General features: G+C 43.0%; 1 protein-coding gene across 1 annotated transcript in view; it reads right to left on the reverse strand.

The window, feature by feature from the left end:
- Positions 1-16,517, reverse strand: part of LOC131285370 (frizzled) — a 207,123-nt gene extending 190,606 nt beyond the window's left edge. The window contains exon 1 of the mRNA XM_058314223.1: positions 15,771-16,517. Within this exon, the coding sequence (XP_058170206.1) occupies positions 15,771-16,517 (747 nt within the window). The remainder of the gene's footprint in view (positions 1-15,770) is intronic.
- Positions 16,518-16,960: the final 443 nt, after the last annotated feature.

Here is a 16,960-nt window from a genome sequence, read left to right on the forward strand (position 1 = left end):
ATGAAGCCAATTTTGTGGCTTACAAGCCATTGCTAGGGCAAAGAAAAAAAAGTACCGAAGAATTCGGTTAATTGTGCTTCATAAATATTTATAGTAAGCATCTCATCACGATTCGTCCCCAGATCTTACTTGTCGTACTTTTTTTTTCCTTTCGCTCTCCAAGCATGAACATTTTGACAACGATGACAAACTCCAGGTTCCAAGTCCCTCTACACACACACAAACACATTGAAAAATTCCATCACAAACAATGCTCGTCCCGCGCTATGTGAAAACTTCCCGAAATTTTCATTACAAAACATTTCACTACATTAGCTCCACCTCAAGGGCGGAAAGATGACATGATCCGGTCGGCAAAGAAAAAAAACACGGCACGACGAGTATTAAATAGACTTCCGGCCAGACGTGCCAGGGCACAAAAAAAAAGAAAAAAAGAAAACATGTACAGAGGTCCGGTAAAGGAAGCGGAACGTTAGAGAAGAATTTCGTAATTAAATTTTCCCTCACCAAGTTTTTGTATTTTTATTTTTGGACTTTTACTTTCTTGACATCGCGCCGAGGAGAGGATATTTCGGGAACCGTTTTCTGAAGCCTGTTTCTGGACACGTTTTTTTGCGGGAGGGAGAGAGTACACACATAAGTCGGAAAATTCGCGACACTTCAAAGTACTGCCTTTCCTTTTTCCAGGGCTTTTTTGTAGAAAAATAGCACACAAGGAAAAACCCCGAACAAGTTTCCCTCCGTAGCGGGAGGTCCCATTAAGTCGAACGCCTTCCCTGAAGAGGATGGGATGAAAATAGAATTTTTCGTGTTTTCCCCATGCACACAATGATGGTCGGGAGTGGAACTTAAGTATTTCAATTTTCCCTTAATACTCCCGCGCGTAAGCCTCAACCGAAAAGCCATCGAAAGTGAAAAACCAAACGACGGTCGCAAACTTCCTATCAGGTGTCAAAAACGGTAAAGCAGTTCGGTTTTTTAAATAGTTTAATGGGAAACTTTTCCGGGCGGAAAGCCCTCCCCGGAAAGGTGCCGATAACGAAACAGGAGCGATGATAATAATTATGCTTTTCGGTTGTTCGGGAAAAAGGGCGAAATAAAAACCCAATTCCGACCGGGTACACAATGTTAATCCCACCCTGTTCGGAAAATGTCAGGAAGGCTCAGGATATTTCCGTTTCGTTTTCCTTTTTGTTATTTCAAGCTCTTCCCAAACACACACACACACGCACACAGATCAAAACCCGGGACGGTGTTTTCTGGAAGGACATCAACAATTTCGGAATCATCATCGTCCATTTTTCCATTCGTTTGGCTCGGGACGATCTGTTTTGCTCGACCCTCGCCCTTCTCCTCGGTCAACAGTGAAAGCTTAGGACACGGAACGACACACAGTCAGGAAACCGACGGAACATTTCATCCTTTTTCCGGCGCTATCACACTAGGCCGTCGTCATCTGCCATGTTTGACAGCAAAGAGCAAGGCAAAGCAAACGATGGCACGTCCAAAAACAAACCCCCCCAAAAAAGTATGGGAAAGAAACTGAAAACCTTTTTCCTCGCCAAAGGGTCTACCGAAAAAAGCTCCCCTTCCTCGGCCGCTCTGGGGGCTTTCTCCCCCCCAGGTTGCCGATAATTGGTTTCAGGTCTCCCGTCATCTAATTGATTGCTGTCTGGCAACTCGTGCAACGGGTTCCATCTTTCGGGGGCTATTTTTGTTTTCCGATCCTTTTTCCTTTCTCTCTTAGAGGAAAATTGGCCGCCTGAAACCACCTCGACTCACGGGCAGGACACGAACGAACGCTTGGGCGCAGCCGGAATGCTTAGATGATGCCCTCAACTGGTCCGGCTTCGGTTTTCCGAAAATCCGAAAGCGAAGCGAAGCATATTAAAAATAACGATTCGCTTTCGGGCCGCCTCTGGCCGGGGAAAATGCGCCCACCAAGGACCGTTTGGCGCTTCTGCCCGGTGCTATTTTAATCTCGCCAACCCCCAAACCCCCCCAACCCCCCGACTTCAGGGACATGGGGCTGGAATTTTTAACAAGCTTTCCGTTTGGATCCTTTTACGTTTTTTTGGTCCCGGTTTTGCGTCCACTTACAGCACGGCCTCCGTCGGGGAGATGGTCGTGTTCCGGTCACCCAGCGATAACGGACACACGATCGAAGATGACACATCTCACCACGGTAACGGACATGGACGTGGAGATCAACCTGATACCCGACCGTGCCACACATCCCGGAACCCAAACGGAAGCGGCACATGCCAGAACGATGCCGGGCAGAAGAAGAAAAAAAAACCCGGGACCGTTACTAATTCCGAGGCGGATGCGGATCCGTTCTGGCGCCTCCATTTGCAAGTCGGCAAACATAACTAGCTCCGGTTGGCGTAAGTGGACAGCAGCATACTTCGGGGAAAAAGCGGAAAGGAAATTCGGAGAAGTTGGTCCTAAAATACGTCAGCTAGAAGAATTCTTTTTGACGAACCAAGATCAACCGTTGGCGTTACAGTCGTTGCCACTAAACTTTGTCTCGAAAATAGATGTCTTTAAGGCACCAATTTTGGAAATATGTAATAAATTTTTGTCTCTTAGGCATTTGTGTTTGCCTCATTGTCATGTACTTTTGTCTTTAGCCGCAAATAAGAAAATGAAAAAGGGAAATGTTTTTATACTGGATAATATAGCACTAACAATAATAAACATTACAAAATGTATGCTTTAAAACTGTTAAATGTTGTTAATGTGGATAATATAGCCTTTAAAAATAATAAAAATTATAAAAAGTATGATTACAAACTAACTTTTACTAATTTACACGTTTTTTTATCGATTTTGCGAGCAGACGTTGGTTAGCGCAAAGCCACACCAAAGCAATGAACCCGGTGGTATCAACGTATTTTCACAGATGCTAAATGTCATTTGCTTCGTTTGTTTACAATTGTTGCCATACATCTTTCACAGTTTTATCAGAATTAAGCCTTTAATTTGTTGATAATTTTGCGTGACTTTCGTCTTTTAAACCACACAATTTTATTTGATTCTCATTATTTTTATTCTTGTTATTATTTTAATTTAATTCTCATTGTAAACAAAATTCTAGTAGTTTACATTAATGTTAAATAATCAAAATGTAAAGGGACAAAATTGAAATCATGAGACGGACACGATACAAAAACTGATTAGAAAGGCAAACACATATGCGATAGAGACAGAAGTGGATAAACTGTGTCAAAACCAGCTGCTTTGGAGACAAAAGTCAGTGACTAAAAGGCAAACAAAGGTGGCAATGACTGTATCACGACCGACTCGGACAATGGACAATGGATTCGAGAAGGACCATGCTGTGTCGAGAAGTGCAGGAATGTGGGTTTTGGTTAGGGACAGAAAGATGACATTGGCGTAGGGAAAAAGAACTGCAACTGCTGATCGAAGATTGTCTCCTTCAAAAAGGCAAAACTCATGCTACCATCGGTGGAAGCTTCCGTTACTACAACGCTTCTCTCTTTCGTCTCTCCCCGTTGTCTTCCGTGCAATTCTCGACTGTTAGTGTCTTTTGCCCAACGCAAGAAAAAAAAAAGTCACAGGACACACGCAAGAATGATCAACCCTCGACAGGCGGGACAATCCGGTGTATTTTATAAAAGGACAACCGAACGTGACCGTATTACATAAATGTTATCATCGGACGTTCCAGCTGGGGTTTTGGACCCTCGGTCGCATCGGGCACGAGGTTGCCCCACTGTAGAGATATGCGAAACCGCTAGGAAAAGCATGAAAAAAACACGAAAGGGAAAAATCATCACCCAGTGAAATGCCTTTTCTGACACGACAGTGTTTTCCTTCCCTCAGCAACAACAAAACCCATCCGCAACCATAACGTGTTTCATATTTTATACTGGAAACAACACAGACGAAAGGAAAGTTAAGAAGACAATGACAACATGGCAAGCAAATTGGATTGCCTCACGTCGAAGTAAAACGAAGCGTTCGTGAGACATTAGAAAACACAAGCATGCTTCAATTTTCCTAATTAGCTTAGGACGAAATGCGTTAACTTATTTCGCAGAACAAAACACGAAGAAAGTAACATAAAACAACGCATATAGGTGACGAACTGAATGATGAAACATTAAACACGAGCAGGGTAGATATTTTGAACCTTGTCTAACATGAAAAACCTAAAGCTAAGAACAAAGATAGTTTTCAAAGCATAAAACCAACAGAAATATGTGTGTATAAAAGTAATGTTTAGCAAAAATGCGTGAACCAGCACAAATCGTACGCATAAATCTCATCCTCTACAAAGCGCTCGAGTGGCAAACATTTGGCTTCTGTTTGTTGCCACATTTGAAAGCCACACACACACACAACACATGCATGTTACGTAGCACGACGCTTTTCCATGTATTTGACCAGCTGAGCACACGTTCCCAATGGGAAACTTATCGTACTTGTCGTACGTCAAACTGCGCTGGTTATGGGACGTTCGTGATCGAATTTGCTATTCAAACGAGGCCCCGCCTGCTGCTTTATTGACATGCATGCATTCCAATGACAGCAGAACAGCAAACACCCACGCGTCGGTAGGCCCTTTGTTCCATGGCTTTGTTCTGCCACATCGATTAGGAATATTTGGTGTGCATTCCCGCCATCTCCGGCACGTTGAATACATGCACATAAATATCCATTATTGGTGGGTTTGTTTTTGCATGTGGAAATCATCCCCGATTTGGCCGTGATTTAAATGTAGCATCATATGATTGGAATGCAAAAGCCAGCATTAGATTTCTGTCGATCTCTGGAGTCTGGAGTTTGAACATGTTAAAAGCAACGTTGTTTCATTTTCCGAGCACATTTCATTGATACTTACTAGAGTTGTGTAATTCCGATTCAGATGCATGAAGCTGGATGACTTTTTGCTTCGTTTTCTGAGATTCATGAATCCCAAAGATTCATTTATGATCGAAAAACAATACAGAAAAATAAAGCCAAAATTACTAGAAAGAGCTTTTCGTCGTTTGATCCAAGCAAATAAAACAACCATGAAGTTTCGTAAAAGCTGAAGATTCATGAATGTTTAAAGATTCGAATCCCAAAGGATTTATAATTCAATCTGAATGAATCTTAGGAGAATGATTAGTATGAATGAATCTCACCCAAAGATTCATAAGGTACAACACAAATGTTTATTTTATTTATAGAGAGAGTTGTAAGAATTTTCGGATTGTTTTCGTGTACAGCTCTAGGTTTGCATCAGTTTTAATAATCTGTCATCATCATCAGTTCATTAGTTATCTTATAATTAATTTGGCTTAGTTCCTAATTTTTCGTTATTCCTTTTTTCCTTGATCTTTTTTTTTTATTCTATTGACAATCGCATCAGAATGTAGACAAACTACTCAACTTTAGTTTCCCACAGGTGTATTGAACTGACAATTTCAACAAATGTAGGGAATGGAAATGCATGGTCGCCTTATTTATTTCCCAAGGATTCAAACTCGTTTTTATATATTTTTATTTTCTGATGTTTTACTTGTCAAGTTACTATAAAACGTCAATAGAAATTTAGGATAAATTTGTAACTTTAAAAATTGGCATGTCCCATGACAACAAAATAGAAAGGAATCATAAAGTCGAAACAAATTTGGACATTTTACTGTTGATGTTGTTCTATGATCTTCTTGTTCGCAGCAACGGGAATATTTGTAATTATCTTAAGTGTAAATTATTGCAGCCTTTTCTGAACATTTGTACTTTTCTTATCTTCTATCATGCACCAACTTAAATATTTACAACACATTTACTAACAGCATTCACCTACAAACAAGAAAAGATGTTTGCTGTTAGACTAAACAAACGTTGAATACTGCAGAACAGTTTAAAGACAAACGGGAGCAATTAATTCCGGCGTAAACATTGACCGCCTGCGGGGACCAGAACAAGACAAGGAAACAACATCGGTTATTTGTTTCGTCCGTTTATCGCAAACCTTGCTCTCATCGACACCCACAGTCCTCAGCGGTTTGCAATCATCCGTCCGTAAGTAGAAAAACACCCACAACAACGTGGTCAGGGCATCGAAGACAGCGAGAATGATGAAGACACCACGCAGAAACCCCTCCAAGGATCGCTCCCCCGTGCATAAAGTTACAGTTTTTCATCCCTAAGGAAGAATCTCCACAAAGTCCCTTCATGCACACATAAAAACCGAGCCGCGTATTAATCGAAGGACGATGAAACTAGTGAATAGGGAAAGCAGAAAACACCACCGATGAGCGAATAGACAAACACTCGTCCATCGCTCGTTCCAATTGTGGGGGGGGGGGGATTCTGCTTCCACGCGAAACCACAAAACCATCCGAATGCGCTCCTTTTGTGGCCGACGTGCTTGGCCACTCTTCGTCGGTCACTTGTCGTTTGCAATGTCCGATGTCCGAGCACGCCAGGAACGTCAAGGACGTGGAGAAAAAAAAGCAGACCGTCCAGCACACATTTAGCCAAACGAAGGGAATAACATTGTTTTCCATCCTGTCCATCATCATCTTGCGCCGTTTCCATCAGCCTCAATCGAGTGCTCTCGGAGTGTGTTTGGGGTGGGGGTGAGTGTCGACACACCGGACCAGAAGCGGTTGGACGACGCAAAAGCTCATCAGGCCGGCGAAGAAGAGGAGAGAGCCCCCATAAACGGAAACAATAAACATGCCAGGAAGAAAGTGGCGATAAGGATGGCTGGGTGGGGGGGGTGGAGGGAAGTGCCGGAAGTGGCCACGCGAAGGATATAAAACAAAAACGAGCAGCATCGGGGAGAGGGAGGTTGGAAAAAGAGCAAGGAAAAGAAACTGGCACCAATCGAGAACCCCCTCCTCCCCTCCAGCACACACAACACTTCCTCGTGCGGAACTTGGAAGAACTAAATAACGAGTCCTTCCGAGCGTGAACTGTGAGGGAAAAACAGATTTCCACGTTAAACCAGCGTGTAGGGATACAAGAAGAGGAAAAAAAAGGCAGAACGTCGCCAACACTTAGCGCCATGACTTACTTTCTCGCGCCTGAACTCTTCTGCATGGGGGGTGGGAGGAACCCGGGGGAATTGGGTACTTTTGGTACATAAACAACGGACTCAAGTTGACACCACGTACAAGCAGCAACGCGCGCGCGACAAAATAGAACGGAAAAAACATCCTTCAAAACAAGGCTCGCAACTTGCGCCCGGTTTGCAGGGAAAAGTTTCCCAAAGATTTCCTACGTGCCGGAACAAACTCGGAAAAGCCCGAGCGGTAAGGGAAAAGTGTAAAGGAAACTGTGTGTCAATTATTCAATGGAAATTATCAAAGCAAACGAACACAACGTTTGCGCAATCGTCCCGTTCATCCGGTTCAAGTCCGGTGTGTTGGTTTTTCTTCCATTAACGGAAAATTCTACGTGCGTGGGTGAAGCGGTATTTAACGGCACCAACATCATCATGATTTACGGTCATCTTCTTCTTTTGGTTGCTCGAGGAAAAGGTCGTTTCCGGCCTGCGGACGATTTTTGCCAGCTTTCCATCACCGTTTGGCATACCAGAAAATCTCCCGGAAAAATTGTAAACGAAATGTCAAGAGGCGTGTGTTGATTGAAGTTGACCTTTGCTTTTTGCCTTGCGAATGTCAAACCGGGAGCTGATCCTGGGAGGATAATTGGTTTTTGTACATTCAAATCACCAACCGTGGGAAAAATTGTTCCGGAACATTAACCAATAAATCAAACATTACCGAATAACAATAATTTTCAAACGAAAACAATTTATACTCGAATAGAGGTTGAATTTCAAATTAACTCAACGAGTTGTAAAATGTTAGTGATATTTGACAGATGACATTTTCAAAGAGCAGTAAATTGAACTACCAAGTAAATAGTAGTGATTATAAGCGAAACAAAACTTTAAATTATACTGTACTGCATAAAACAACGAAAGGTTATATTTACAAAAAACGATAAATTTATAAATATGTTTCAAAAACGATATCTTGTCCTAGATTTCAAGGTTTTCCTTCTATTTGCCACTGCAAGTACTTATGCTTAGGTTACTATTTTCCGAGTTTTTCATTTACATTTGTGACGAGTCTTAATTGAATGGCGTCAATTATAATATTTAAAGTTTTAAATTACTTTTAAAAGGTGGCTTACTGTCGTTCCTGTTCCTTTTTGTTTTCTGAGTATACATGTTACATTTTCAAAAACAAAAAAGTTTAGAATAGATCAAATTCGAGCTTTTTTGCTTTACATCGAGCTAACGGAATACTGAAAAGATGTTTCAAAAAATCAAAAACACCAAAAGGTAGATATACTAAATAAACAGATATACTAAAAGTAAAAGTCTCTATAATCCAATAAACAAACAAACATAGATATACTAAAAAGTAGTCAATTACGGAAAACCCTAAAAATGACGAAGTGTTAAAAACAGCGGCCAAAAAGACCCCTTAAACGCATTTGGGCAATATTCCAAAACAATGTATTCTAGTGTTGAGGACATTTGAAATGATTGTAATCTCTCCTTGAAAATATGTTTCAATCAATAATAACATCAAAGTAAAATAAAAGTCATAAATAAACCTACATGGCATAGCGTTGTATGATTCATGTATAAAAAGAACATTAAAATACTATTTTCATCATCTTTGCACCAATAAAAACGATACAATAGAGTCAAAAAAGTTTAGTAGGCAAAACACATCGTCTATGAAACCAATGAAAGACTTGCAAACTGCATGTACAACCAAGTGTGGAGTGTAAAAAAAAGCGGCTAATATCCTTTTATTCAACATTCACAAGACGATGACGTCTTTTATAACGAACCCGAACACACACACGGTCCCACACGGTCCCACACGGTTGTCCTAAGTTTAGTCTTCCTTCGTCGCACCTTCGGTCGATGTAGAACCCCTTCCGGGTGTACTAAGTGAAGCACTAAAAAATTAATCAAACAGCTCGCTAGCACCCGCAGAAAGCCGAAGTACTTTCGCAGCGGGACATTTTCCGATGCAACCGGGCGCAGGCGGGGTAAAAAGAAAGTTACCACGACTTTTCCCTTTTCCTTCCCCCTTCCCGAGAGTGACAGAAAAAAAGGATTCGTTCGTTCTCCCTTTGGGATGCGCGCAATCACGCTCGAGCGCAAACGAGTGTTTCCCAGCTGTGAAAGCCGTCGTACGCTAAGCTCTACCAGGGGGTTGGGGTACCATCGTCACCTCCCCTCCACGGGGGGTGGGTGTGTGGCTGGATGTGGAATCGGAAAGCAACCATTCAACCCAAACGCCGGACCGAATGGGTTTCGGTATAAAAAGCCCAACTCAAACGCAAAAAAGAGCAAGACCGATACAAGAACGAACAAAAGCGTTGGGATGTGTGTGCCCGGTGGAAACGGCAGGGATTAACCATTACACCGGGTAAAAAGTAGATAACTATCCCGGCAGCTTATCCACCCCGCTTTTCTGTCCTTGTCCCTTAGAATGGAACGATGTACAACGTGCGAGCACGAGGACGACGACGACATAACAGTCAGTTTTATTACGACTTTATAAAAGCAATCGAACACTAGCAATGAAGGAAATTTTTCTCAGAACCACCCACACCCACAGACACTCAACCACCGCAGGGTGGTTTTTCCTTGGAGCGAGAAAAAGCGAGTCCTTGGGAGCGTCCTCTTTGGGGAATCGAATCGAAGCAGGTGCAGCAGAAAACGAACCGAAAAAGGAAGAGAAAAAAAGTGGCACAAAATTAACAAGCCACTACACGTCGGGCATCTGGCACCGGGGGGGGGAGGGTGGTTTCGATTCAACTACGTTTGCCCGTGTGTCCCAACAAAAAAAAAACACAGCCTGTGGGCAGGACATTTTCCTAGAAAACTCGCGCGGAATCCGAAAAGAAGGGAGGCGAAAGAAAACGCTCGGGAGCTTTTCAAACGGCGAAAGCACCACGACCCACATTCACGGTGGGGAGGCTGGTGGGTGGTAGATCTCGGTGAACCGGTATAGATGTAATTGAAAAACTTTCCCAAGCCGCCGTGGCGCGCTCTTCCCACTTTTTCCACACAAAAAAAAGTCCGATCAGCCTGGCACAAAACGAACCCTGGAATAGGGGTGGGGGTGGGAAAAATCGGCCATTGGACCCTGAGCCCACAGGAGATAGGTTTTTCCTAGCCGTGCCCGTGTGGCGGAAAAACCAGGACCGACGCCGATGACGACGATGACGATGGCAGTAACAGATTTTGCCATGTTTTTAGCACCACACAAAGGTGAATGAAATGGATCGCTCTCCTCCCCGGGCCCGGGTTGGGGGGTGCAGGAAGAAGAAAAGTGATGAGTGGAAAACCGAAGCTCTTGAGCAAACGATTGCCGTCCAACTTTCGGTTCAATGCAGCCCGAGCTCATTCGCAAGCTCTATTCTAGTTAGTTCCAATACACCCCCCGAGGGAGAAAAGAAGCAAAAGAGATGAATTTAAACGAGACACAACAAGAACTTGGTCATCATCATGGTTTGCGTTTTCTTCCCCACACAGCTTTGATAAGTTCTTCTTTTTCCTAATCAGTTGCATCTAATGATACGTTCCCTAACGTTCACCTGGTTGCGTAGTGGAAAGTAGGGCAAAATGAACCGTTTTTTATCTGGATTATGCATTTTAAAATACATGAACAAAAATAAAATGTCCAAGTTGATACATCTTATATGAATTCAGTGGCGCTAAATAATCAATCAAAATATAAAACATAATAAAGCAAATTTCCTACCTAAGCACAATTGAAATGAGATATTCCAACTAAACACACATTCAATAAGTACTTCAACATGTTATTGAACGAGTACGGAAAAGAAATAGAACAAAAATACTGGCATTTGGAAAAACTAAAACATCCTCATCCGTGGGTAATGTACACTGGCTTATTATCGGAGCAGAAAGCACAAAATGTAAAGGAAAACAGTCAAACTATATGAACTGAATAATTTTGCTACTGTTTAAACTGAACTAACTCGTAAATTCTGAATGTTTGATATCATGTAATAAATCGTAAATATAATGAACATGTTTAATGATTGAAAATTCATTGCTTCAAAACAAAGTTAATATTTAGTGACACAAATTTCAAAAAAAAAATTTAAATGACAAACATTGTTGTGGAATCGTTGATACACTAAAAGTATAGAATCGCTGTAAGTAGCTATTTTTAAATGATAACTCTACCTCGCTATTACGGTTATTTGAACCGGCAAAAATGATTTTATAATTTTTTTAGTTTTAGTAACAATTGTCGAAGTTTATTTGGATGTTTTAGTTAAAGAAATAGATGGTAAAGAATCGATCTGTGAAAATATTTCTCACGAATGGACTGGTAAAAACTCGTATTTTTCGCTTTGGAGACTCATATTGCCTCACATTACCTTTTTTTTACGGGTATTTTTTTTGAAAGAAGCAACATACCTTCCTAGTTTTACCTTCCGGTGATTGTATGGACATTGATTTTCTAGTCCAACTTTTTCTGAAACTTGGACAAAAACCCTGCTAAAACGGATGTACGAAAACGTTTAGAGAAAAAATATTTAGCATCTTCCACAATGCACAAACGTTTCTTCAAATCAAACGAACCGAGGTGAAGGTTTTCGAGTATGCGCCTGGGAGAAAAAACTGTCCAATCACGGGGAAGTCAAAACAGTTCCACACGCTTCCCAGAGCTCCTTTCCGTACAATCGGATATCAGACAGCCGGAACCAACACAAGATCCCGAAAGAGATTGAAGATCCTTTCTAGTTAGATTTGACGCTGTTTGCTTGCTGCAGCTTAGGAACGAGGGGAACAAAAAATCATCCCACCAAGCAGGACAGCATCCGCAAAGGAATGTCACTCTGGTGGCGCGATATCTCGTTTACCGTTGTCGTTTACACTCGCCGGGGTTGGGAGGGTAGCCTAATCAAGATGGGAAAAGAATTCTAGCCTGAAACTTAATTAACCCGAAATCAGTGTCACCATTATACGGATGGTTGAGTGCTTTCGGGTTTTCTTATTTTTCGTGCTCATCGTGGCGACGAGGAGGAAAAACTCCGAGCGCGGAGTGGAACTAGTTTGAATAGTTTGCACTCGATGCATTTCCGCCGTTCCTGTCGATGTTTAGATGGAAGTACAGCGAGGTAGCGGACGGGGCTTGGAAGGAGGGAAGGGATTTTTTCCTCCGATTTGTTTGCATTCACAAACTGCGCTGCTGAAGCGAATCGACAGCCGAGTTTCCCCGGCTTCGTTAGGAGGAAGCAAAAAAAAAAAGGTTGATAAAATGTCAACGCCAGATCTGCCAGTGTTAGTCTCTGTTAGACAAGCATAACGGATGTCAGCGCGTAATGAAATCTGGCACGGGTGGGAAAATTTCCTTATTGGAGAAAATTCAATTTAAACACGACAGCGAATCGGAGCTTCGCCGGTCACTTGGCCCGGGGAAGGATTTAGGGAAATTTATTGCATTTCCTAGTACCTCACCGAGGAAGCAACGCCACAAAAGGAGCTCAACGAAGAGAGCAACAGCCCCAAAATCACACCAACCGGCAAACCGTCAACGTTGTGGTTGTGGCCACCGACACACACACACACACGCCAAACAGGGAAACCCACGATCTTTCCGCATCTCGAACAAATGAGCCCAAAAACGGAAATCCCTACGCTGTATGTCGTGGAGAAGCGGGGTTCCTCATTTCAAAAAGATAAAACGACCACTCACTCAATGTCTAGTCTTTGGCTCGGATGCAATCATTTCACTAATCCTGTCGGCAACGAAGCAATTAAATGGAATGTAGCAAAGTTGCAGCGCGCACGATCTCTCCGACAGAAAGGGATTTGTGGCAACAAGCGCATCTTGACGTGTTGCACTTGAGACGAGAGACTCCGGGACTCTTCTCCACCATATCTGGTTGCATTTGTGCCGTTTTGTGGTCCATTGTTCGGGAGAAAGGATGCTACCTATTCTGCCCGTCTTGCTCCATATCAGACACACGCTGTTATGTACAAAGTTTCAAAGTGATCATTAAGATAAACATCGTTACACAATGGTAGATGAAACTGGAGGAAATGGATCGAAGGCAAATGTAGACTAATTTGCCATAAAACCCATCTTACGATGTAAAAGATGACTAGTTTCCAAAATTGGTAACGTTTTATCTTCACGCAAACTGTTATCTATAAAACAGTCACATGAAATGATAAGGATCTATTTTTGCACCGTAGGAATATTCGTAGGATTATAGTTACAGAAGAATAAAATGTACTCTACTTGCTTTTGTGACTGTACTTGATATACTTGATGTTTTTTTAAACCACTCCCTCGTGTTTGCATGGGTTCAGAAGAGTTTCAAATCTTTCAATGTATGTATTTGTGTGGATCAAAAAATGGGTGAAAAAGCAAACAAAAAATAGTATAAATCTGCAAACAGAAAAAGGGGTAAAAGAATTGTTTGTTCGAAACGATTGTTCATCCCAAAAACCTCAGAACTTAATTCAAATGTAAATAAACATGTGATTTCTTGGGAAAGGATAAGAAATAGGAATGAAATGGGTTTGTAATAATCATAGAATAATCTCCAGTATGATTCTTCAATCAAATCACCTGATGAAACTGACTTCTAAAATTTTGGGGAACTAGACATCAAACACTGCGAAATTACGTGGTTTGCATCCGAACCACCCTTCCAACCCAAAATTGTGTCGAATCTAATCATGCAAAGCCAAATTCATATCCTCACGTGCACATATTTGAGATTCGATGAATTGCATTCGCATGCAACAGGAGCACGTATCGCCCGGGGAAGCGTACCAACCAGCTTTTGGGATCTAATCTAATTCAAAGTTCAATCGAATCATCCGATAGTTTCGGGAAGCTTTTGTCAGAAAATCACTTGCATCCTCCGGGCTGATTCCATGCACTCACGAACGCCTCCGATCAATATTATGCACCAATACGCTCTTCTGAAGTTCTGAAGTCTTCAGTTCTTACGGTTGGAGTAAAAGCACCCCCGCAGACCCTTTGCTCTATTCACATGCCAACATTTGGGCATGTTGTAGCCTAGAGACCAATAAGGAGCTTATTGCTTCGGAGAATCTGCAAACGTTTGAATCCACTGTACATACGTTCCCACGACTCTCCGGTGTGTTGTAAAGCGCAGTAGTATAACATACAAAAATACTCACTTCGAATGGACTTTCGTTTTAGATTTGGCATGCACTAGCAAACAACGATACTTGTCAGACATTTTCCGGTACAATGCCAGCTTCGGCTTTGAAATCGGATTACGTCGTTCCTGTTCTACGGGAAGGCTTTTACCGACAGGCAGTGTGACAGTTATCTGACGCAAAAGCACATGTCCTCTGCTCTCGACTTTGCAGCAGGCACATGGACTGGATGGAAGATAAGCGTTGAACCCATCCAGGATGGGAAGGTTGTTGCTGTACAGTATTTTCATCATCACCATTGTATGATGATAAGGTACGAATTTTAACACATCGTGCCGCAAAAGTCATTACAATCAAGAATGTGAGGGCAGGGTTCTGGACGCCTTTGTCCGGATTTATCTGATCCCGGAAAAATACTGGCAAGAAATTTGTGTCTAAGTAGGATTATGCCTTTGTTCAACATCAGTAGCTCAATATTAATGGTAATCTTCCCATAAAAAGAAACATTTGTTGAAATACAAAAGGCTTACATAAATTTCCAAAAACCCATGGTATAAAATTAGGTCGGCACATACTCTTCTAAACTGATATGATGAAAGGCTTGCCAAACCCTGGCAACTGTCGATATCATGCTGGAAATAATCTTTTGTATACCATTTCGTTCCTACAATTTCAATCAGGAAATGATTCCCCTCTTTCCCAGAATTTCATTCTATGTCACAAAACAACTGAAGCTTAAACTTAAGTTGCATATTTCCCCTATCATCAACCATGGGACGCTGCTATACGTATTAGAAATAGTTCCGAACAAAGAAACGGACCAAGGTTTGTGCCTTCAGTTAGCCTTAGGATTACCGGACCATAAATCAATTAAATTTCTTGACTCTTATCAATCAATCCAAGCGGCGATTGATGGGACATTGTTGTGCCTTTTCACGTCAATTTTGTACGTTATAACAGATTCTGACAAATACTAGAACTTTCTCATTTTGATCCATTTCCAATACCTAACTCCTAGTTAGTTACCCTTTTCAGTAGATGTCAATGCAGTTTTACATCGACCGTGATAATTAGGAGAGCTTGAGTGACAGTCATTGGCATCCTGTTTAGAATGGGCTAAAAGTTTTTAATGACTTCCAGCCAAAATCTTTTAGATAGTATCACTTACCCACTTTTTGATAGTATCATTTTCCCAGGTCGACTGACCTAGACGACCAAGTTCCTCAACAAGTACAAAATGAGAAGTACTGATTTCGTCATATTTTGATGATGAACTTTAGAAAAAAGGAGGACTTATTCAGCAGGACCAACTTTGCCTTTACCTTAACTGGATACAGAAGTGTTCCCAGAACAATTTGAATTATAATTGATCCTCGTTCGATGCCAAAAAACCCATTCCTGGGTCCAATCTTATTTCATATGCGTTAAACAAAGATTTAGGAATTAGTTAGTACCAATCAATCATGCCTTTAGGCAAACATTCACTCCTTGTAGTATCAAGATCCGAATTTTAGGATTTGAATATCTTTTGAAGTCGTAGGCACACAAATCTGATAGGCTTCCCCCGAAAATATTTTGGAAAGCTTACCTTGCCACCGATGGTCAGCTGGTAGCCCATCAGCGTGGGTGCCTTCAGCTGCACCGGGCAGATGAAACCGAGATCCCGGTGCGTCCCGAGGAGTCCGCCACCGAGTACCGATCCAACCGAGCCGGACACGCCGCTGCCGGCCGACGGCGAGGACTTCCGGTGGGGCGGTGCGTACGCCGGCGCCACCGTCTTGGTCGTGTGCATCGTGGCGCTCGTCGGGATCGGCGTGGTCTCGGTGGAGTTGTTCTTCGACACGCACAGCTCCTTGCCGCCGTCGACCGGGAACTTGCTGCACTCGAAGTTCTCCGGCCACTGGAAGTCGAACGTCCGCATGATGCTCTCGCAGGCCCGCGCACTCTCGCACAGACTCCGGCAGGGCGGTATCGGGTAGGTGAGGATGGTGCAGACGGGCGCGTACAGCAGGCAGAGGAAGAACTTCAGGTCCGGGCTGCAGTCGATCTTGACCAGCGGCACGAACTGGTGCACCTCGAGGGCAGCCTCCTCCTGCTTGGTGTGTCCGACCAGGTTCGGCATGATCGTCCGATTGTACTGGATGCCGGTGCAGAACGGGATCGTGATCGGCTCGCAGCGGTTGTGGTGCTGGAACTCTTCGCCCGCGATGCTCGTTTCCGCCTCGTGCGCCACTACCGTTTCCTGCTGCTGCTGGATGGCCCCGATGGGCCGGGACACCAACACCACCACTAGCATCAACCCGGACCAGAGCGTAAGGATCCCGTGGGATGCCATTTCGAAGCCGGAAGTATCACCGATGTATTTAACCTCAAAACGCACAGCACTCTATGCTTTGGCACCTTTACGAACTTTTCTACTTCTTCTCAAACACTCGGTGCACTTGGATCACTTCAAACAACGCACATTAACACATTCTCTTTCGTTTTATGTTGTATCCCGCCACCTTCTTTGCCCCGTTTTACTCTTCCTCCTTGCTTCCACCTATCCTTTTTCGCACATTGCCCGCACAATGCCGACAGGTGCTGGTGGTATGTGCGACGCTTCGAAACACAAGGTGCACGCACACAACCAACCGTTGCGCGTCATGCGGCCCCTTCCCTCCTTCTTTTTCGCTTTCCGCTCTCCCACTACTCACATCACCATGGCAACCGAACCGGCAAGCGTGCCTGCTTTTCCTTCCACCTTTGCGCTTCTAACACTAACAACACGAGATGCGC

This window comes from Anopheles ziemanni, chromosome 3, assembly GCF_943734765.1.
Source record: "Anopheles ziemanni chromosome 3, idAnoZiCoDA_A2_x.2, whole genome shotgun sequence".
NCBI lineage: Eukaryota > Metazoa > Arthropoda > Insecta > Diptera > Culicidae > Anopheles > Anopheles ziemanni.